This window comes from Citrus sinensis, chromosome 3, assembly GCF_022201045.2.
Source record: "Citrus sinensis cultivar Valencia sweet orange chromosome 3, DVS_A1.0, whole genome shotgun sequence".
In the NCBI taxonomy this organism is placed as follows: domain Eukaryota; kingdom Viridiplantae; phylum Streptophyta; class Magnoliopsida; order Sapindales; family Rutaceae; genus Citrus; species Citrus sinensis.
This window is the reverse complement of record NC_068558.1, coordinates 817,320-837,712: the sequence shown is the minus strand read 5'-3', so window position 1 is coordinate 837,712 and position 20,393 is coordinate 817,320. Positions and strand designations below refer to the sequence as shown.

Here is a 20,393-nt window from a genome sequence, read left to right as displayed (position 1 = left end):
TTTGCTGATGCTCACCTTTCAAATGCACTACTGGGTTCTGATAGTTGCCGCTGCTACCTATGGAATCTGATTTAATGACAACTAGAGCCGATAGTTTTTATGTTCTCTTCACCCGTACATTTCATTTTCCATCAAGTTAAATTTTGTGCCAGTTTTATTTTGGCGCAAATCAACTGGCTAATAATCTCTTATTTGAGATTAGAAACCTATTTGGAATAGAATCGTTGTATGCCAATAGCTTGGCAAGTAGAATAAAATTGTTCACGTTAAATTAATTTTTTTTTTTTTTTTGACATGCCATGTATTTTGTGATTCTAAATAATTCAAGGCAGCAAAAGGGTAATAAAAAGGAAGGAAAAAAAGAAGAGAGAAAAAAAAGGGAAAACCTTTTGTACTTTAATAACCACATTCAGCATACAATTGATTTTTAAGAAAATGCATGGGAAGTAATCAACAAACCAAATGTACAAGTTCCATCTAAAGAATGATCGAGAGTTAATAAAAATTAATCTTACTAAGCTGCATTTCAATGGCCTTGAGGAATCCATATTTTCTTCCTCTCAATGCTTAAGTGCAAACGCAAATGCATTAGGACATTTCTTCTCCATGTTTCGAGCATCTAAAGAGAAAAAAAGAAAAAGAAAAAAAAACTTGAACACATATTTGCTTCGGTAATTATTTCTAATATCGAGCTTCACTGTGCAGCACAAAGCTTGGGAATGCCATAGTTATTTCCCTGGAAAATGGAAGCCCAAGTGAAAAATCAATAATTTAGTAACAGCGTACAAATAGTAGTAACTCAAGGGGAATTCAGTGTTCAATGTAAGCTTTGAGGACATACTTTAAATATGGAAGCGTCATGCTCTTTAAGATAGTTGGATTCCTTCCCGCAAATTCCGTCCACTCTTCCAGATCAATCTTCCCATCTCCTTTTATATCTGCCTCCATCATTGTCTGTACAAAACAAGAACCCAGTTTATAATCTTCAAAGAAGAATGAGTGAAATACACCGAAATTTTTTAGCTGTATAGTATCCGGCACACCTTGTCTACAATTGATTCGACAACATCGTCGGAAAGTGCCAGTTCTGATTCACTCAGAAGGGATACTACCATTTCCTTAAGCTTCCACAGCAATAATACATATTTACAGCATAGACTGTCAGTATCAGATTTGCAGATATTGCATAACTAAAATAAAGAATAATGACATTGACATCTGACAGAATCATAGAAACTAATTTAAGAATCATTATACAAGAACACAGAAAAGCTTAATGTAAACCAATAAGTAATTAACATCATTGCAATTCTATGCATGAGACTTCTGACATAAACAAATTCTCCAAAGCTTTATAGATGTTTAGGTTCATCATTAGTGGCATCAACTTTAAAATTATATAAAACAGTTGCAAGCTGCAATGTATATTCAGCCTTTCTGAGTATTCACCTCTTCACGCGCAATGTAGCCAGTTCCCCGAAGATCATACAATCTAAATGCGACTGAAAAGACAAAATTTTCCGTCTTAAGATCATAACATATTTGACAGGGAACATAGAGATTTATGAACATAAAGTCATATAGTATACAAATGCCAAACATAAAAGAAGGAGAACAGATACGATTTTCTGTCATGTATAATAAATAATATTATCTTACATGTAATTTTCTCTGCTTCAGGAGCACTTGGGTGAAAGATGCTTAGCGACCGAACAAATTCTCCAAATTCAATCACCCCATTACGCTTAACATCAAATAAATCAAATATCTGCTATAAAAACCCTTGCTTAAGATGGAATAACTTGTGGCATGGAGTCAGATTGAACAAGATCAGAAATTAGACAATATGATTGACAATGGACATTAGAGTGATAAGAATGTGATGAGAATACGAGAAGAAGTTACAAGGATGTGAGGAGAATTGACAGTAAATGACTGAAAGGCAATGAAAAATGAAGAGAGCGGTGAGAATACGAGAAGAAGTTACAAGAATTGAGGAGAAGTGACAAGAAAGTTATGTGAAAGTTATGAGAAATGACCAGAAAGTAAGAGAAAGTGACGAAAAATTGATGAGATTGTGACAAGAAGTGACCAGATGATGACGGTAAAATTTTCCACAATGTAATGAGAAAGCAATAAAAAAGTGATGAGAAAATGGAGGAAGTAAGGTTTTAGTTCAGGACTGGCCTTCAATTAAGTCAAATACTTTAGATTAAAAAAAAAAACATAAAACAGAAAGTAATTTGATAATATAATGCATACCCTGTCTGCAAAAAGATTCTGCTTACTGCTATTCCTTAAAAGTGCAAGCTGGAATTCTTCCTGCAGAAAGTGTCAAAAGTAAATATGAAATTTGCACTTCTCATACAATGTCAATTTGAGCTCAATAGCAATCTCAAGCTAAGCTTTCAGAGTGCAGGGCATGTATTCAAAACTAATCACAGGTGCAAAGTGAGATGGAGATACCTTGTGAATAAGACCATCGTCAATTATTGAACTGCTTAACTTTTTGAACAGATCATACAAAGCCTCTACTTCATTCACAGTAACTGCCCAAAAATCAGATACACTTCTGGTTTAGATATGTTAAAAAAACAGACAACGATCAACATCAGATTGCAAAAATCTTGTAAAATTCAAATTGATTTGGGACTTTTGGCACATCAAGGCCCTAGCACTGGCTGATATATCAAGCATGCACACTTCATACACAGCAGCAACAAAAGACAATGGCATACGCGCATTCAAAGGAGAGACCATAGAACTAGAAGAATATGCTAAAAAATACTAGATTTAAAACCCTTCTGGCATTTTACATTGATGCAAGTGCAAGAGGTAACCGTGAAAACTTTCAAAACAAGATATTTAAGATGTGGATTCAAATTGATTCAATGCATTGCCTTATATAATTTTCACTTACAATGTGTCTCAGAAGCAAGAATGATAGGATCCTCATACCCAGGTATCTGTTTGGATTTCTTCATGCAAAAGCATCTCCCAAAAGCATTCATGGTGATTTCAGTACAAGATTATTTAGCCTGAGTATTCATGCAGAGTATGCTGTTGTCTATATGCCTGTCGCATTTAAAGGGAAGATACATGAACTTAAGATTTAAGCTTATAAATTGCACAAGATCAATATCTTATCCAGTTGGCTATATTCTACAATACATAAGGCCCCTTTCATTGCCCTGTTTTTGTTCAACTTGGCAATTACATTTAGCTCATCTGATGTAATACCTCTTAAAATGGATTTAGGATTTCGACTTTGTCATGTCTAAGACTCTAGGTCAAGCTCAAAAAGGACAAAGAAAAATATCTCATGTCAGGTTTCACTTAGTGGGCTCATTATGTTTTGAACTTTGACAAGTGAGAATTCTACAGATGTAAATGCTCGAATATTATCCATGCACAAGAGTCACAATGTGAAGCATTAAGTGGGGAGATCTGATCTCACAAACAAATACCCAAAAGCTACCATCACATCAGGATCACTTTTCAACAACCAAATAACAACAAATTGACCTCCAAGAAGTTGAAAATCTCAGGCACCCAACTCCAATCATCTAATTTGCTAACTTGATGGAGATCATAAGCGGAAAAAGTCAACTCCTTTGGTTTAACAGTAACAGCAACAATTCTTGCCCCCAAAAAAAGGGAAAAGGAAATGATGAAGCAGCAACTATAGTTGACAGTCTGATACCATATACAACGATATGAACTCTATTGCGCAACTGGTCCATTCTTACATAATATGTAGCCACCCATTAAAGTGAATCAATAGAACAGTCAAAAGATCAAACATCGTACTACTAAGTACTAACAGCCACTTACCTTTTTTCTGACGAGCTTGAAGATGAACTTAAAAACATAACAGCAAACATATCAACAGATAAGAGTGCTACTTGATTTACAACTTTGAGTGAAAATGAAACTGACCTGGCCCGACATGAAAGGTGGTGGTCATGGTGGTGTTAGAACTGAGAAGAGTTGAAACATTTGATGGACACGTTATTGTTTTTCTTTTTCTAGTCGTGGATGCATGCGTCGGCTTTAATATATTAATATTTGCCACTTCCTTGTATCTGCCTGGCCTCATATTTTCAATTTTCCTACAGTTATTATAAGCTTGATTCCTTCTCCCTTTCTTCTTTCCCCATTTTTTAATCACAAAACTTGAGCATTGAATTGGCCGAATGAGAGAATTTTGGTGGATTTCATATGATCGCTTTCTGTGGTTCTATGCACTGTTTTATTTATAATTTCATTTTTTTTTTTAATTTTGTTGGTCTAGAGTTATTTCTTTGCCCAATTAGCTTGTTGGTCGATAGTTTCTTTGTCCTAATGTAATTTACCAAAAATAAGGACTCGGCTTGTAGTTGCATATCTTTTGTTTTGAGAAAAGACAGATGGACTCTAAGGTCTTTTTTATAATAAAAAAAGTTAGATTTTTACCATCCTCGTGCAAATGAACAATTGAACCTTACTAAGATTAATGCAATATATTGTCGAGTAAGATTAATATATTATAATGTTCTATCCAAATAGAAATAATTTATTTACAAAAGGAGTTTGGATGTTTTATTTTTAAAATTATAAAATTCTAGTCTCTTACTTTCAGCTTCTCAGGTTTTAAATTTCATTATTTAATGTTAGAATGTCACCTGTGCGGGCAACTAGCTGGTCTAGGGCCTTTAGTTTTGTGGGCCTTTGGTTTTGTTGGGGTCAGCTGCAAAGACACTCGATATCATTTTCCGTCTGAGTTGAGCCATCGGGCACCCACAGTAATTCTCCCAAATCCCAATAGTCAAGACCCCACTTTTGTATTTTACAATTTTAAGCTTAAACAAAATTACATAAAAGACAAGTGTAATTCTTAGCAGACGCACGCATTTGGCTTGTTTTACAACTCTTTAGACCCCACGTACTACAAACAAGTTTCTTTTTACTACAAACCCTTGGCTTCTTCACGTACATTGGACCAAAAAAAAAAAAAAATTTAAAAATTAAATAAATAAATCTGCAACGAGGAAGACCTGTAAATCTTAAAAATTTTCCTAAAATATTATCCTCTAAGTAGTATTTTATCGACAAAGTCATTGTATCTGAAAACAAAACCAGTGCAATACAGGTGGTGTTGTTTATTTAATAAAAATTAATGTTGTTATTTTATAAGAAACTTTAGAACACAAGTGGAAACCTGACTGACTTGCAACCTTGTCTGGTTTAGTTGTTATATTCTCTACATTAAAGCAAATTAAGAATTTCATTCAGCAACAAGTTATACACATATACATACAAACTCGTTCGTCAGAATAAACAACAAAGAAAAAATAAATTGTATGAAGAGCAAAAGCCAGCAGCGTTTCAGTTTTTCAAATTTGACCCCTCAAGCTTTTTCTTATAATAACCAGCCAAATATTAGTATTTTTGACCAAATATCTCTCGTCACTTTCGGCAAATTTACAAACAATGCCATTCTTACAAATTTCAAGTTTTACTTAACACTCTCAACATTCTCAACACTCTCAACAAACCTCATCACTCTCAACATAACATAAGATATAAAATCATCAATTGGAGAATATCTTAAAGGTTAATGTATGTTCTTACACTATGAATTTTTAATGTATTAAGTTTAGGATTTACATTCGAAATTGATGGGGTTTTGTTATAAATATTATTATTTTTCAATCACAAAGTAATGTGATTTGTTAAAGTATTTAGATTTGAGTTGAGAAATAAAAAAAATTTGAAAACAGTAGAAATTCAAGCTAAAAATGAAACTTAAGTTATGTGCAACAAGCTGAATTGCGCAACAAGCACCCGTTGCCTTACCTATCGCACATAATCACAGTACATGCGACAATACATTTAAGAGGTTATAACTTAGAGTACACATGTATGTTATAGGCGTATAATGATAGAGCGAGGTGTAGCGAAAGCAAAATTGATAGGATAGGAAAACTAGATATTGTTATAGTATTGGACCAAGCCAGCGCGATTAGGTTACACTCTAATCAAAACGTGATTAGATATTATTATAATCTAAATGATTCAATGAGATTTTTAATAATGCTTAAAGCGAGATTATATTACACTCTAATCTAAACAACTCTACAAGAGAGATTTTGATAAATAATCCCAGAGGGAATTATAAAAGAAAGAATTTTATTGGATAATTGAATATGTAATTATGAAAATAATAACAAGATTTCTCTATTTATAATAGAGTAAACCAACTTCGCTAAGTTAACTTAAAAAGGAAAACTAAATCACAATTATAATGGAATCAAAAGATATTTCCCTAAATTAATTAAATATCATACCTTAATTGACCCCAAATAAAAATAAAAAGTCGTAAAATAATAAAATATCATAATTGACTCTAATTAAAATAGAAAATTTTAAAATTATAAAATCTTAGAATCTTAAAATTTCCAAAATAACTTCCTACATAATATAATATATCGTTTCAAAGATCTAAATTTGATTTGTCTCTTCGCAAGTTTTGAAACGATATATTATACACTCAAAACAGACATGTGAAATCTAAACTATGACCTCTAAAAAGTACCGTCACACATAATGTGATTATGAGATGCCTATCGCACATAATTTAACCTATCACACATAATTTGTGTTTCATTTTTAGTTTAAATTTCTACTGTTTCCAATAATTTTTTTTTTAATTTCTCAACTCAAATCTAAAATTGAATCAATTAGTTTGATCGAATTGGATCGAATCTTCATCACCTTACATTTAACCTACAGGCCCGTATTTTCTAACCCCTGAAATAGAAGACACGTCAGCCATATGAATTGGCTCATTATTTCGTAAACCGAAACATCAATCCGATCAATTACTACCCTGCCCTTTTTCTTGTCAATTGCCTTGCAAGCAGTATCACTCTCTGATCGTCAGAATCAGGACTGGCGGTATCGCTCAGTCGCGAGCGAAATCTTTCGCTCAATTATTCGATATTATGTCTTTTGCCCGTCCAAGTTCTCCTTTTTTACACCACGAACCCTAGATACACAAAATTACGCGACTACAGGTGCTATTACATATTCGATCATGGTTTCCATTATACTGCAAACCTCGATCATTATCATAATCATTAATGTTATTTAAAATTTGTGTGCAGATTTTAGACAAATGGAGAGCATGTTAGAAGAAGAGACTTTCCAAGTTGATAATACTGAGAATGTAATTTTCAATTTTTTTTGAAATTTTTGTTCTGTTGTAGTTCAAAAGCATGAGAGCTGGAATTTCATTTGTTGCATTGATTTTTTTTTTCGACTTCTTGCTTTGAAGCATTGTTGAAAGACGTTTAGTAAAGAGTGATATGCTTTGATTCAGACGTGATGAGAGATAGATTGTTGATGGAGTAGGATCTAGCTAATTGTTTACTCTCTGACGCATGAAAAATGAAGTTAAATTTACCTTACATTTTCTGATATTTGCTGTTCTTCAGATTAGAAAGGTTGTTTTAATGTGCAGGATCTTTTGAATTTTGAGTGCGGAAGGTGTGGGATTTGCATGGATGTTGTTATTGACAGGGGAGTTCTAGATTGCTGCCAGCACTGGTATATATCTCGTAATTGTTTCTTTTTATTTGTTTTGTTTTCTTTTTCTATAACTTATTTCCTCAAGTTGCCAAATACACTCATCTTCATCATTTGACGAGAACTATTGTTATTGTTGCGTCACGGTCTCATTTTGTGCTTAACCGCTCATTCACGCATACCCTCCGTGCAGTTTTCCTAACAAATATTCTGAATTCAGGTTTTGTTTTGCATGTATTGACAACTGGTCTACAATCACAAACCTTTGCCCACTTTGTCAGGGTGAATTTCAGCTGATTACATGTGTTCCTGTGAGTGATGTTAAAATCTTGATACATTTTATTATCAAAATTATTTTGTAGTGGTGTATAAAAATTTATGGCAAGAGGTACCTATTGCTTATGAAGTTTCTGTTTGATTATGGAGGTATATGATACCATTGGAAGCAACAACATTGACGAGGATTCATTATCTAGGTATATTTCCTTATTAATTGTGTTCATTTACTCTTTTTGCTAACTCTTCCTGCGTAAACCACGTTCATGTTCGTTTGTACGTTATTAGCATTGTCTTTCACCTTACTGTTTTCTCATTGCCCCTGCTTTCTTTTGTTTCTAACCCGTGGTTTACCTTCCTCCTTTAATCTATGCAGAGGTGAAGATTGGTCCATTGAAGAGAAAAGCAACACTCTATCTTTTCCATCATACTACATTGATGAAAATGTATTTATCCTCCTTTTGTTATCCTTTGAAAGTTTCTAGTACAGATTACTGAATGTATCTTTGAGACTTCATCATATTATTCAAGGATTTACTCAGCTCGTCCATTCCATGAACAATTAGCATATTAAAGTACATTCTGCATCCAAGTTTTATTTTCATTATGATGTTGTAGGCAGTTATCTGCTTGGATGGAGATGGCTGCAAAATTCGAAGTGGATCTATGGCTGCTGAGGAAAGTTCAAATCTTGATACATCAATTGCTTGTGACTCCTGTGATCTATGGTAAATATTATCCTTAATCAAATGTGTAAGGATTTGTGTGATTGCTTACTTTTGCACAAACACAGAGAAAGACTCACTCCTTGATGGTTCCATTTTATTGCTCATTTCTGCAAACTAGAATTTGTCCATAACCACAAGTTCTGATACCTTCTAAAACAATGTTGGACACTGGTCCCACTTGAATCTCCCTAACTTCTTTTTCACTTGTTATTTCTCTTTTTCTTCTTTGTCTCTTGACTTATTTCATATGTTTTACTTCTTGCATCATAAAATTTCTCTACCAAAAAAAAAAAAAAAAAGAAAGGAAAGAAAGAAAGAAACATAATATCCATTTAGTCAACATTTACTTCTACTGAATGTATGTTAGACTACAGCGATTTATTAGAGAAAAGATGTTATCAGCTAATTGTTTCCTGGCTTTCCATGTCAACAGGTATCATGCTTTTTGTGTGGGCTTTGATCCTGAAGGCACGTGTGAAGATACATGGTTATGCCCAAGGTAGTGTAGAAGCATTTGATTATTTTGCTGGTCATTGTTGGGCTGTTATGTAAAAAACTTCCTTCTAATTATGAATACTTAATAGAATTATGAATATTGTATTATAGAATTGTCTAGGTAGTAGTTGATCAAGGAGTGAGTGCCAGGGATTTGGAATCTCCCATCTTTCAGGTTTTTCGGGTGACTAGTAATCCAGGAATGAAGGATGCTGCAGTTACTTCTTAGTCATCTTATTTTCTTACTTAATTATCTTAGAGTTAGATCCCATGAATTTGGCTTCTACATTCAACATATGTGGCTCAGCTCTAAGAGGAAGATAAACTAGATGTTTTGGTTTAACGTTCGTATTTATCTTAAATCCTAGGTCACTAATCCTCCCTAAAGTTTCCTTCCGGTTGTTGTAGATGTGTGGCTGAAGTGCCGCAGAACTCTTCCATTGATTTAACACAGAGTACAAACGATCAGTCTGGTCCAGAAAATGCTAATGGCGATCATTTGGCTGAGTCTCTGTTTCCAAGAAAGGTGTCTGTTTCTGTTGCTGATGCTGGAGAAACGGCAGTTGTTGTCTCAATGATAGGAGAAGAGCCAAATGAGAACTTCCAATCAATGCTTGAAATTGAGAAGGGCGTTGGAAATGAAGCATTTAATCCTTATGGTGGAGATCGGAACGCTAAATCAGAATCAAATGAGAGAACTGATATACAATCAATGTTGCAGGCACAGGAGCCAGAGCTGTCTTTCTCCCAGGATGCATCTTTTTGTTTGCCTTCTACCTCGTTGGGATCTAGTGAGGTGAAGACAGATTCTGCTGATGAAAAATTGAATGAACAAAGTAGCTGTGGTGGTGTTAAAAGCTTCTCGGGCAAGACTTTTAATGAACCTTACCCTGGAAATAAACCTTCTGACTGTATATCCAATGTAGATCTTCATCTTGGTTTATCTATGAGTAAATCTGGTAATTTTGTGAATGTAATAATCGTGCATTTTTTCATTTTTAAGCTTAATAATTGTATAATTACTGTAGCACTAACTAAAAATTTGCATATCATTTCCATATCTTACTCCATCTATTCTCATTCTTAATGTCTTTCTAGTTGCTGACACAAACAAGTATCTAACTGAAGATCAAATTACTGGATATGTACAGCAACAAAATCCTTCGGAAGAGTCGTTGCACGAAGGTATGGAAGAGACTCGACAGTGCCTATAGGCATCTTTTTCGAGTCCCTTATGGCCATTGTTAACATATGGAAAAATTATATCTCTCTCATATGTACAATGTATTATTATGGTTATTTTGTCAAATGCTTGTGGTATCCATCTTATCACATTGTTTGATCTTTAAATGCTTTCAGCTGACAAGATTGAACCTGGTGCTAAGGAGGAAAATTCCCAAATTATTGGTGGAAAGAGAAACCATGACAACTGCAGGTCAGTTGTCATACCCCATTTTATTTATGTTTTTTTTTTCATCAGTCAAAATGTTCAATTCCTGATTTATTGATATGATTTGGTGACATTGTTCATATCAGTGGTATTAACAAAGAAATCACAACCAAGAAGGTGACTGAAGTTCCTGCAAAGAAAATTAGAGCTGAGAAGCTGACTCAAACAAATCCTCACAAGGATGAAGCCAATGCATCTATTTTAGCTAATTCTAAAAAATTTCCCACTTTGATAGCGGGTCGCAGACATGAAAAGTCAAAACTTTGTCCAGAAAAAGTAGATGTTACTTCTGATATAATGAGTATTGTTAAGGGGACAAAATGTAAGCTTCCCAAAGGGCTTGCACACAAAAATTCTGCTGATAGATCCTCAAAAGACAGAGAAAATGTGTCTGGCTTGAGAGTTAAAAAAATCATGAAGAGACCTGCTGAGGATAAGGATTCATCTGAGCTAGTTCAAGAACTAAGAAAAGAAATAAGAGAAGCTGTTCGTAATAGATCCTCAAAAGATTGTGATGAAAACCTTTTTGACCCTAAACTTCTTGCTGCCTTTAGGGCTGCAATAGCTGGACCCAAATGCGAACCTGTCAAACAGCCAGCACATTTGGCCGTGAAAGTAAAAAAGTCTATGCTCGAGAAGGGTAAAGTTCGTGAGAGTTTAACTAAGAAAATTTATGGGAATTCCAATGGGAGACGACGACGTGCTTGGAACCGAGATTGTGAAGTTGAATTTTGGAAGTATCGCTGCATGAAAGCTACGAAGACGGAGAAGATTGGGACTTTGAAATCAGTTCTTGACCTCCTGAGAAATAATTCTCAGAGCTCAGATACTGAGCAGTCAACTGAATGCCAGGAAACAAACCCCATTCTCTCAAGATTGTATTTGGCAGACACATCTGTTTTCCCACGCAAGGACAATATCATGCCTCTTTCTGCTCTTAAAGCTACTGATAATTCTGAACAGAGTAAAGAACAAGCCATTTCCATGGAAAAACCTTTGAAGCTATCTTCGGATAACTGTGCTTCAAAAGTTGCTGAAACAAATAAGGTTTCATCAAAAGTTGGTGTTCTTTCAGCGTGTGAGAAAGGGACTAGGAATATGTCATGCTCAAAGAGTAATGCTGCTCCAAGTAAAGTTCATCCAATTCAATTAGGTGATCCTAAAGTTAATTCCCTGAAGGGAACTGCTACGTCTGATGATGTGAAGGTGGATAAAAGAAAATGGGCCCTCGAGATTCTTGCTAGGAAAACTGCTGTTGCATGCAAAAGTGCAACTCATGAAAAACCAGAAGACACTGCTATGCTTAAAAGAAATTATCCACTACTAGTATGTTACACCCTGCTCCTTCTCTCTCCCTCCCTGTGTGTCTGGAACTGGTCTGTATAATTCTGTTTCAAGTGCATCAGCTGATATAATATATATCTATTTATGTTTTTTTTTTTTCTCTGCATAGGCTCGACTTCCAGCTGATATGAAACCAGTACTGGCACCCAGTCATCATAATAAAATCCCAATATCAGTTAGGCAGGTATGCAGTTTCCTGTTTGTCTGCTCTTTTTCTTTCTTTCTTTCTTTTTTTTTGGTTGTCTGTGATATTCTATATTAACTCCTTGGGCTTCTCTGGTTGCCTTTCCATTAGACAAGTGTTCTCTAACAAATTCTTGTACAAATGGTTTTGATCCCTTTAGAGTTAGCCACCATCTTTTGTCATTATTTAATTGTTTCCATTCACCGAACTTGGTAATTTGTCTATTTATTTAACAATAACTATTAACTGCTGGATGTACAGACTCAGCTTTACCGTCTAACAGAGTTCTTCTTGAGGAAAGCAAATCTACCAGTCATTCGCAGAACTGCAGAAACAGAATTGGCTGTTGCAGATGCTGTCAATATTGAAAAGGAGGTTGCTGATAGGTCAAACAGCAAATTGGTGTATCTGAATCTATGTTCCCATGAGATTTCATGTCGTTCAGATAACAAAAAATCCACTAGAGCTACAGAATCAAATTCTTCAGCTCCACCTGCAGTTCCTATTGATGAATTGGAACGAGCTACTGACAAGCTTTCAACTGATCATTCAGTTGAAGAGGCATTAAGAAACGCAGGTCTTTTATCTGATTCCCCTCCCAATAGTCCACATCACCCAACAGAGGTCCCGAGTGAAGTGGATATCTCCTCAATGGAGACAGGAGAGGGAGAGCCTGATAATGTATTTGAAATGGAGTCTCATGCAGAAATGGATATTTATGGTGATTTCGAGTATGATTTAGAAGATGAAGATTTCATCGGAGTTAGTGCCATGAAAGTGTCTAACCAACAACCGGAAGAAGTGTCCAAAGTGAAAGTAGTGTTTTCCACTCTAAACTCGGAAAAGTTGAACAATGTTGTGGATAACAAAGTTGGTGGAGGTTTGGAAAAGAATGAACATAAGGATTCCACCTGCTTGTTGGAGAGTCATAGTGATGCAGTCATCAGAAGCTCAACAACAGAGGATGGGACTAGCAAGCCTTGTATTCCTCTGGAGTCCTTACCTTGTGAAGAAGGTGAAGATCTTTCACTTGCAGAATGTGAGGAGTTATATGGCCCAGACAAAGAACCACTTGTTAGCAAATTTCCAGAAGTGTCACAGAAGCCATGTGGACTGCTAGATGGGGAAGCTCAAGCTGAGAACAAATGTGCTGGAGAAGCATCTGATATTGGAAATGAACAACATGACGAGGATATTTCTTGTGGTAAAGAAAAACTAACTGATGATGTTCAAACAGGTGATGGAACATTGAGGAAGGAGTCGGAATCCAGCACAAGCACTGAGAAGCGGCATGATGGTGTCAATTTAGTATCTAGGAAGGTATTGTTTGTCCAATTTGTCAATGCCACTGTTTTGATATATTATTTCTGTTTTCCTATGAAATAATAAACATTTATATGAAAGGCTGTGCTTTGTCTTCTTTTCATCTTCTTCCCGTTAGCCAATTTTTTCTTTTAGCTGACCAGACAATCTATTGCTGGCAGGTGGAAGCCTACATCAAAGAGCACATTAGGCCCCTGTGTAAGAGTGGTATAATTACCGCCGAACAATATCGGTGGGCAGTGGCAAAAACTACTGACAAGGTTATGAAGTACCACTCAAATGCCAAGAATGCGAATTTTCTTATTAAGGAAGGTGAGAAAGTGAAGAAACTTGCCGAGCAATACGTTGATGCGGCAGCCCAACAAAAGGGAAAAGTTTATCCTCAGTGATACATTGATGCAAATTTTCGCAGCTTTTTCGCTCTTTTTTCCAATTCTATGATTCCAAGAAGCTCCAGCTTTATACATATATATGTACACTGTAATTGGAGCATATAGAGAGTATCCAAACATCATCTATCATCTATAGGGACTTTGTATAAATCAAAATTATAGAGAAAATACTTGAATCCAAATGGTCATAATAGGCAACTCGGTCATGCATATCATGCTAAGTGCTACAGCCCCGTGGCTGTGCGAAAGAATCTTTTGAACGTGGCTGGTTGGACGGAGACACCGTCCTACGTCTTTTCTTAAGCATTGTCTTCTGAAAAGAGATTGGTGCCGACCGCTTAGATTCATTGGATGCAATGCTTTTCGATTTGTGTACTTTCCTTGGAAAAGTGAAAATGAACATAATAAAGCCTACAAGTTTTATCTAAATTTCGTTTAATATGATGTGGCATGCAACAGTGGTAATTGCCCAATAAATAAGACAAAAAAAAATTGCATTACAGGATAAATAAAAATTTACTATAAAACGAAAAAAAATTATTTTGTTTTTTGTATTTTATCTTATTTTTTATGTTATTTCCAGTGGAAATAGTATTATTGTTTTGCATGTGAATCATTATTTAATTGATAATTTTTTTTATAAATATTGAGTTAATTAATCATATTATTTTTTTAAAGAGTAATAATATAATCATAAATTTTTATATAAATTTATTTTATATAAATTGATATAGTATGATAAAATTAATTAAATTAAATATTTTTTTACTCATATAATTTATTTTTATTATTTTATATTTTTATTTAATTAATAAACTAATGATAAATTAGTTTATATAAAATAAATTTATAAAAAATTTATAGCTGAATCGCCACTGTTTTTAAAAGACTAATGGCTAGCGCCGTCTACTTCGAGCAGAACAGTTTTTAAACTACCCCTGCGGGTGGGCATTCTTCATTGCGATGCGACGCTAAACCTCGGTTCTGGTTTGGATAACTTTCCAAGCTCCATTGTTTTCTTCACTATCATTTCATTTCAGTAAACTAAAAAACCCTAATTCGATAAACCCTATTGAAAATCCCCAAAAAAACAACAACAATGTCAAATACCGTCATTTCGAGCTCAATCCATCTTAAACCCTGATTCAAGAAACCTTAATTTGCAATATATCCAACGAAACAATGACTGCCATTCACAGTCTCATTTCATTTAGGGTTGAACTTCCCAAACCCTACAACTATACAAAGTCAATCCCGAAAAGCGCTAAACCCTTAAAATTCACCCGGAAATGTCAATCGAGAACCAATTTTCTTCACAGATCATTTACTGTACTATGCGAATTATCACAACCTGGGGACACTAGCAAACCCACCGAAGAAGATTTTGTCACTAGGGTTTTGAAGGAAAATCCTAGCCAGGTGGAACCCAAATACTTAATTGGTGAAAGATTTTACAGTTTGAAAGAAAGACAGAATCTGAGTGAGAAAAATGATGTCGGTATTTTTCAAAGTTTAGCGGAAAAGTTGAATTCGAAAGAAAATTCAAAGAAAGAGAGTGACAATCAAAATGTCAGTGGAAGTGTGTATTTGAAGGACATTTTGAGGGAATATAAAGGAAAGCTTTATGTACCTGAGCAAGTTTTCGGGCATGAGTTATCCGAGGAAGAGGAATTTGATAAAAATGTTAAGGAATTGCCAAAAATGAGTATTGAGGAGTTTAAGAAATACATGGAAAGTGATAAGGTCAAGCTGCTGACTTCAAGGGGGATTAATGGAATGGCTTTTGCAAATGGGTATAGGGATTTTATTGTTGATTTGAAAGATATTCCTGGTAATAAGAAATTGCAAAGAACCAAATGGTGAGTTGGAATCATTCATGATCTTTTTTTAAAGTTTTGATTCTGGTGTACCTTTTGCGGTTTTTTGATATCACATTGATTGTGTGCATTGGTAGGGCGATGAGGCTGGACGATAACGAAGCTCAAGCGCTTTTGGATGAGTACACAGGTCCACAATATGAAATAGAGAAGCACATGACGGTGATCAATTCTTAACTGGAGTTTGTTGATTATTTCTTAACTCGCCTTTGGAGAACCCTTTCTTCTGATTTTTAAATTATTTGTATCTTGTGCTGCAGTCATGGGTGGGAAAATTGCCAGAGTACCCCCATCCAGTTGCATCTTCCATATCTAGCAGATTGATGGTTGAGTTGGGTATGGTGACAGCTATAATGGCTGCAGCGGCAGCTATTGTAGGAGGATTCCTTGCTTCAGCTGTCTTTGCTGTAACTAGTTTTATCTTTGTGACAACTGTATATGTTGTATGGCCTATAGCCAGACCATTTGTTAATATTTTCCGTGGTCTCATTTTGGGCATCATAGAGAATATTTCGGATTATATTGTTGATCTTTCCGGTGAAGGAGGGATTCTCTCTAAGTTCTATGAATTTTACACTTTTGGTGGTTTATCTGCTAGTCTTGAGATGCTTAAACCAATCACGCTTGTCATTTTGACCATGGTTCTCCTTATCCGTTTCACACTTTCACGAAGACCTAAGAACTTCAGGAAATGGGTAACTGTCACTTTGTTTCTGGATTTTTTTAATCTTGTATCTGTTGTATTCCGTGCATTAAGGATTTGACTGATTTCATGTTGTATATTTGCTTGACAAGGTCTATGCATGACATTCTCTCTAAATTTTGCAGGATCTATGGCAAGGGATTGATTTTTCACGTTCTAAAGCAGAAGCTCGTGTTGACGTTAGTTTGTTTCATGACCCAGTGGCCCAATAAATTTTTTAATGTTAATTCAGATTAAAATGTGCAGCTTTTACTATTTTGCAATGTTCTCTCAGGGTTCAACAGGAGTCAAGTTTAGTGATGTGGCAGGGATTGATGAAGCTGTAGAGGAACTTCAAGAGGTATTGTCACTACCACCTTATCTCCATGAATTCTTTGTTGTTTGTTTTTCCAAGTACAAGGACATTTTGCTTTCATTCTTGTTACATTTCTCAAAGATCTTGAAAGTCAAAGGGTTGTCAACAATCAAATGTTTATTTAAGAATATTCTTTTGTTTGAGGCTAGATAAAAATATACTTATCTTTGTCTATTTAAAAGCACCTATTGATCCTTTGACATTGTTTATTTTTATTTACTAATAATTTCCTACTGGAAATTCCTGAGCCTATCTTAGTTTTATTTTTGGAGAATTTTAACTGTCATTTTGAACTGTAAATTTAAACTCTATCCCTAATTGTAATTGATGGAAGCTTATAAGTTCATCTAATTTTCTGCTGAATAGCTGGTGAGGTACTTGAAGAATCCAGAACTTTTTGATAAAATGGGGATAAAGCCTCCTCATGGGGTCCTACTGGAGGGCCCGCCTGGTTGTGGCAAGGTTTGTTTTATATCTTAGCCATATAAATAATGTAGATGGATATCTTCTATAAATATTTAAGTTTAATTGTGCCTTTCCAGACCTTAGTAGCTAAGGCCATAGCTGGCGAAGCCGGAGTTCCATTTTACCAGATGGCTGGATCTGAATTTGTTGAAGTATTGGTTGGTGTTGGTTCTGCTCGTATCAGGGATCTATTTAAGAGAGCCAAGGTGATTAAACTGCCCATTTTTTTGTATGATTGCTATAATGACTTCTTGTTAATTGTCATGTGTCTTTGACCCGATAAGATTTTTGATACTTTGCATCTCTTGGTTATTGTGGAAATTAAATGTCGAAGATTTTATATTTTGTGGGACATTAGTGTTTACCTAGAATCGATTTACTGATGATCGGCATTAGCATTTACTTAGAATCGATTTACTGATGATTTTTTTTATTGCTGTGCAGGTAAACAAACCATCTGTTATATTCATTGATGAAATTGATGCACTGGCTACTAGGTATGGGTATTGTTGTTATGGATTGTGCTGAATTAGTTTTTCCTTTCCCTAATAGGCATAAGAATCTCATGAAACAGCAACATAGGCAATTTTAACTCCAGTCCTAATTTGAGGTTTCTATGTAATTCCATTGCAATAGATGGAGCATCCTAAGTTATATGTGAATAATTTGACTATTTGTGTTTGGTTGTGGATAATCAGGCGTCAAGGAATTTTCAAGGATACTACGGACCACTTGTATAATGCTGCCACCCAAGAGAGGGAAACCACACTGAATCAACTCTTGATAGAACTTGATGGGTTTGATACTGGTAAAGGTGTTATATTCTTAGCTGCAACTAATCGGAGGGATTTGCTTGATCCTGCTCTTCTTAGACCTGGTCGGTTTGATCGAAAGGTTTGTCTCTGATCTCTATTGCCAAATCAGCAGACATTACTAGCTAATCTACCTAGTGGTTTAGCGGAGAAAGAAAGAAAAACTACATTTTTTTTTTCACCATTCTGTACAATCTTTTGGTCATATCTCCTTTTAGTGATACTTTATTGAGAAATATGCCGACTTATTGATTATATGTGCATATGTTCCTTTGTTTTTCTTAAGATCCTACCAAAGCTTTGTGTACTCTGCCGTTTACTGTTGCAATGGCTTCTTGTAGATAAGAATTCGCGCTCCTAATGCAAAAGGGAGAACAGAAATTCTGAAAATTCATGCAAGCAAAGTGAAGATGTCAGATTCTGTTGATTTATCTTCATACGCCAAAAACTTACCCGGTATACTGCTAACTTTGGGGTTACTTGAAATTTATCATTTCAGTTACTAAGTCATGTTTTTGGTTGCCAGGATGGACAGGGGCAAGGTTGGCTCAGCTGGTCCAAGAGGCTGCTCTTGTGGCAGTTAGGAAAGGGCATGAATCCATTCTTTCGTCAGACATGGATGATGCAGTTGACCGACTTACGGTGGGACCCAAACGTCGTGGTATAGAATTAGGTAATCAGGGACAGAGCCGTAGAGCTGCTACCGAAGTTGGAGTTGCCATGATTTCTCATCTCCTCAGACGATATGAAAATGCAAAAGTTGAATGTTGTGATCGCATTTCTATTGTTCCTCGTGGTCAGGTCCTCTTCCTGTTTCCTTGGTTATTTTAATCTTTTCTTTCTGTCCAGAAATTCTTTGGGATGCTCTTTGCTTTTGAGAAGCTATAAAGACATCTCGCTTCCCAAGTATCTAAAGAATTTATATCATCGTTTATGGATTTCGTCAGGTGGAATTACCTGTTTTATTATTTAAGTTGTAGTGTTGGTCATCCATTTCCTTTCTAATCAAATGAAGCAACAGTAGATCACTATGAACTGCTTAAGTCCACATTTGGTGCCTATCAGATATGGAGAAGTTCCCTCTGATGTGTGGCCAGCTTAATTAATTTTTTTTTTTCCCTTTTTCTTTCCCTCTCAGATTTTGCTCTGTTATGTTCTTTATCTCTTGTTATCCATGGTAACATGTGTCAAGTGTGCTTTGCAGACATTATCACAATTAGTATTTCATCGGCTTGACGATGAATCATACATGTTTGAGCGGCGTCCACAATTGCTGCATCGCCTTCAGGTGTGAACCCTAGGCTGGCTGGTTAAATTCTGGTGTTTTTGTTCTGAATTTTCATTAGAGGTTGTTCTTGTGAAGGTTTTACTAGGAGGGAGGGCTGCAGAGGAGGTCATTTATGGACAAGACACGTCCAGAGCATCTGTTAACTACCTTGCTGATGCATCTTGGCTGGCTCGTAAAATTTTAACCATGTTGGTGTCTTTTAAACTGCCACGCTCTGTTGAGGTCATACTTTCTATGGGATGTTGATATCTTGAGTCTTTTTTGCTTTTCCAACAGATGGAATTTGGAGAATCCAATGGTCATACATGGAGAACCACCTCCATGGAGAAAGAAAGTAAAATTTGTTGGCCCACGGCTAGACTTTGAAGGATCCCTGTATGATGATTATGGCCTAACTGAACCTCCTGTGAACTTCAATTTGGATGATGACATTGCATGGCGGACTGAAGAGTTATTGCGTGACATGTATGGAAGGACAGTCACTCTGCTGCGGAGGCACCATGCAGCATTGCTTAAAACTGTGAAGGTATTTTTTTCCTGGAGAGTGAACCTGGTTGCCGTTTAGTCAAATAAAGAACAGTTAATGCTTCCGAATAATCTAGAACAGTTAATGCTTCTGAATAATCTAACTGATTCTTGAATTACAGGTTCTTCTTAATCAGAAAGAAATCGGAAGAGAAGAGATTGACTTCATTTTGAATAATTACCCTCCACAAACACCAATAAGTCGCCTTTTGGAGGAAGAAAATCCAGGGACCCTTCCTTTTATCAAGCAAGAACAATGTAGTCAAGTGGAACACGCTCTTGTGAATCATTCAAAAGGTGAAATCTCTTGATGAGCTCAGTGTTGCTTTTCGAGATTCACATGAATTCTTCAAACATTTTCCCCCGTTGTGTGGGTGGGTAAAACACGGGCGGTTACCGAAGCTTGTTTTCCCATGGAACGCGTCAAAGCAATGGCTCACATTTTGTTACTTTTGATTTACTTTACTGATTTTAGTATATTTTCACTGTTTACTTTTTACTTTACATCCATTCTTTGTGGTCCTGCAACTAGCCATTCACGTTGAATGTAAACAAGTTATCTTTTAGTCGGAAGTGAAGCTTTTAGCGGAAGAGTTAAAAATGGGTT

General features: G+C 35.6%; 3 protein-coding genes across 8 annotated transcripts; 2 read left to right on the top strand and 1 right to left on the bottom strand.

Moving 5' to 3' along the window:
* Positions 1-372: 372 nt before the first annotated feature.
* LOC102629470 (calcineurin B-like protein 7) lies at positions 373-4,228 on the bottom strand. 2 transcript variants are annotated; one of them, XM_006476302.4, is made up of 9 exons: positions 3,940-4,228; positions 2,921-3,075; positions 2,467-2,549; positions 2,263-2,322; positions 1,660-1,768; positions 1,450-1,502; positions 1,044-1,124; positions 842-954; positions 373-736 (listed from the first exon to the last, which is right to left on the bottom strand). In XM_006476302.4, exons 2-9 carry the CDS (start codon positions 3,009-3,011, stop codon positions 682-684), a joined length of 645 nt encoding a protein of 214 aa, XP_006476365.2. In that variant the 5' UTR covers positions 3,012-3,075; positions 3,940-4,228; the 3' UTR covers positions 373-681. The 2 variants fall into 2 exon arrangements, with proteins under 2 accessions (XP_006476365.2, XP_006476367.2); XM_006476304.4 differs by lacking the exon at positions 2,921-3,075.
* A 2,587-nt stretch (positions 4,229-6,815) lies between these two features.
* LOC102629005 (uncharacterized protein At4g10930) lies at positions 6,816-13,943 on the top strand. 4 transcript variants are annotated; one of them, XM_006476299.4, is made up of 15 exons: positions 6,816-7,058; positions 7,149-7,210; positions 7,505-7,590; positions 7,790-7,880; positions 7,996-8,045; positions 8,222-8,291; positions 8,464-8,573; positions 9,007-9,072; positions 9,477-10,027; positions 10,167-10,253; positions 10,428-10,503; positions 10,605-11,844; positions 11,972-12,046; positions 12,308-13,366; positions 13,531-13,943. In XM_006476299.4, the coding sequence occupies exons 2-15, from the start codon at positions 7,160-7,162 to the stop codon at positions 13,756-13,758; spliced, it is 3,840 nt and encodes a 1,279-aa protein (XP_006476362.2). In that variant the 5' UTR covers positions 6,816-7,058; positions 7,149-7,159; the 3' UTR covers positions 13,759-13,943. The 4 variants fall into 4 exon arrangements, with proteins under 4 accessions (XP_006476362.2, XP_006476363.2, XP_052293268.1 ...); XM_006476300.4 differs by lacking the exon at positions 6,816-7,058 and having other exon boundaries at positions 7,851-7,880; positions 8,468-8,573; XM_052437308.1 differs by lacking the exon at positions 6,816-7,058 and having other exon boundaries at positions 7,851-7,880.
* A 697-nt stretch (positions 13,944-14,640) lies between these two features.
* LOC102628336 (probable inactive ATP-dependent zinc metalloprotease FTSHI 1, chloroplastic) lies at positions 14,641-20,290 on the top strand. Of its 2 annotated transcripts, XM_006476297.4 has the most exons (15): positions 14,643-15,620; positions 15,716-15,800; positions 15,899-16,333; positions 16,467-16,520; positions 16,616-16,681; positions 17,063-17,158; positions 17,239-17,367; positions 17,606-17,658; positions 17,860-18,055; positions 18,315-18,429; positions 18,500-18,774; positions 19,178-19,261; positions 19,337-19,449; positions 19,538-19,787; positions 19,909-20,290. In XM_006476297.4, exons 1-15 carry the CDS (start codon positions 14,944-14,946, stop codon positions 20,095-20,097), a joined length of 2,817 nt encoding a protein of 938 aa, XP_006476360.2. In that variant the 5' UTR covers positions 14,643-14,943; the 3' UTR covers positions 20,098-20,290. The 2 variants fall into 2 exon arrangements, with proteins under 2 accessions (XP_052293267.1, XP_006476360.2); XM_052437307.1 differs by lacking the exon at positions 19,909-20,290 and having other exon boundaries at positions 14,641-15,620; positions 19,337-19,433; positions 19,538-19,741.
* Positions 20,291-20,393: the final 103 nt, after the last annotated feature.

What these genes read in the sequence shown, in the direction of transcription:
- LOC102629470 (XM_006476304.4), bottom strand. Translation starts at nt 4,099, where the DNA reads ATGAGGCCAGGCAGATACAAGGAAGTGGCAAATATTAATATATTAAAG. An exon ending in AGAATCTTTTTGCAGACAGG is followed by an intron (nt 1,769 to 2,262) that starts GTATGCATTATA and finishes TTTTTATAGCAG; the next exon opens with ATATTTGATTTATTTGATGT. An exon ending in ATGACGCTTCCATATTTAAA is followed by an intron (nt 737 to 841) that starts GTATGTCCTCAA and finishes TCCATTTTCCAG; the next exon opens with GGAAATAACTATGGCATTCC.
- LOC102629005 (XM_006476299.4), top strand. Translation starts at nt 7,160, where the DNA reads ATGGAGAGCATGTTAGAAGAAGAGACTTTCCAAGTTGATAATACTGAG. An exon ending in AGCTGATTACATGTGTTCCT is followed by an intron (nt 7,881 to 7,995) that starts GTGAGTGATGTT and finishes TTGATTATGGAG; the next exon opens with GTATATGATACCATTGGAAG. An exon ending in AGAAACCATGACAACTGCAG is followed by an intron (nt 10,504 to 10,604) that starts GTCAGTTGTCAT and finishes TGTTCATATCAG; the next exon opens with TGGTATTAACAAAGAAATCA.
- LOC102628336 (XM_006476297.4), top strand. Translation starts at nt 14,944, where the DNA reads ATGACTGCCATTCACAGTCTCATTTCATTTAGGGTTGAACTTCCCAAA. An exon ending in GCCCGCCTGGTTGTGGCAAG is followed by an intron (nt 17,159 to 17,238) that starts GTTTGTTTTATA and finishes GTGCCTTTCCAG; the next exon opens with ACCTTAGTAGCTAAGGCCAT. An exon ending in ATACGCCAAAAACTTACCCG is followed by an intron (nt 18,430 to 18,499) that starts GTATACTGCTAA and finishes TTTGGTTGCCAG; the next exon opens with GATGGACAGGGGCAAGGTTG.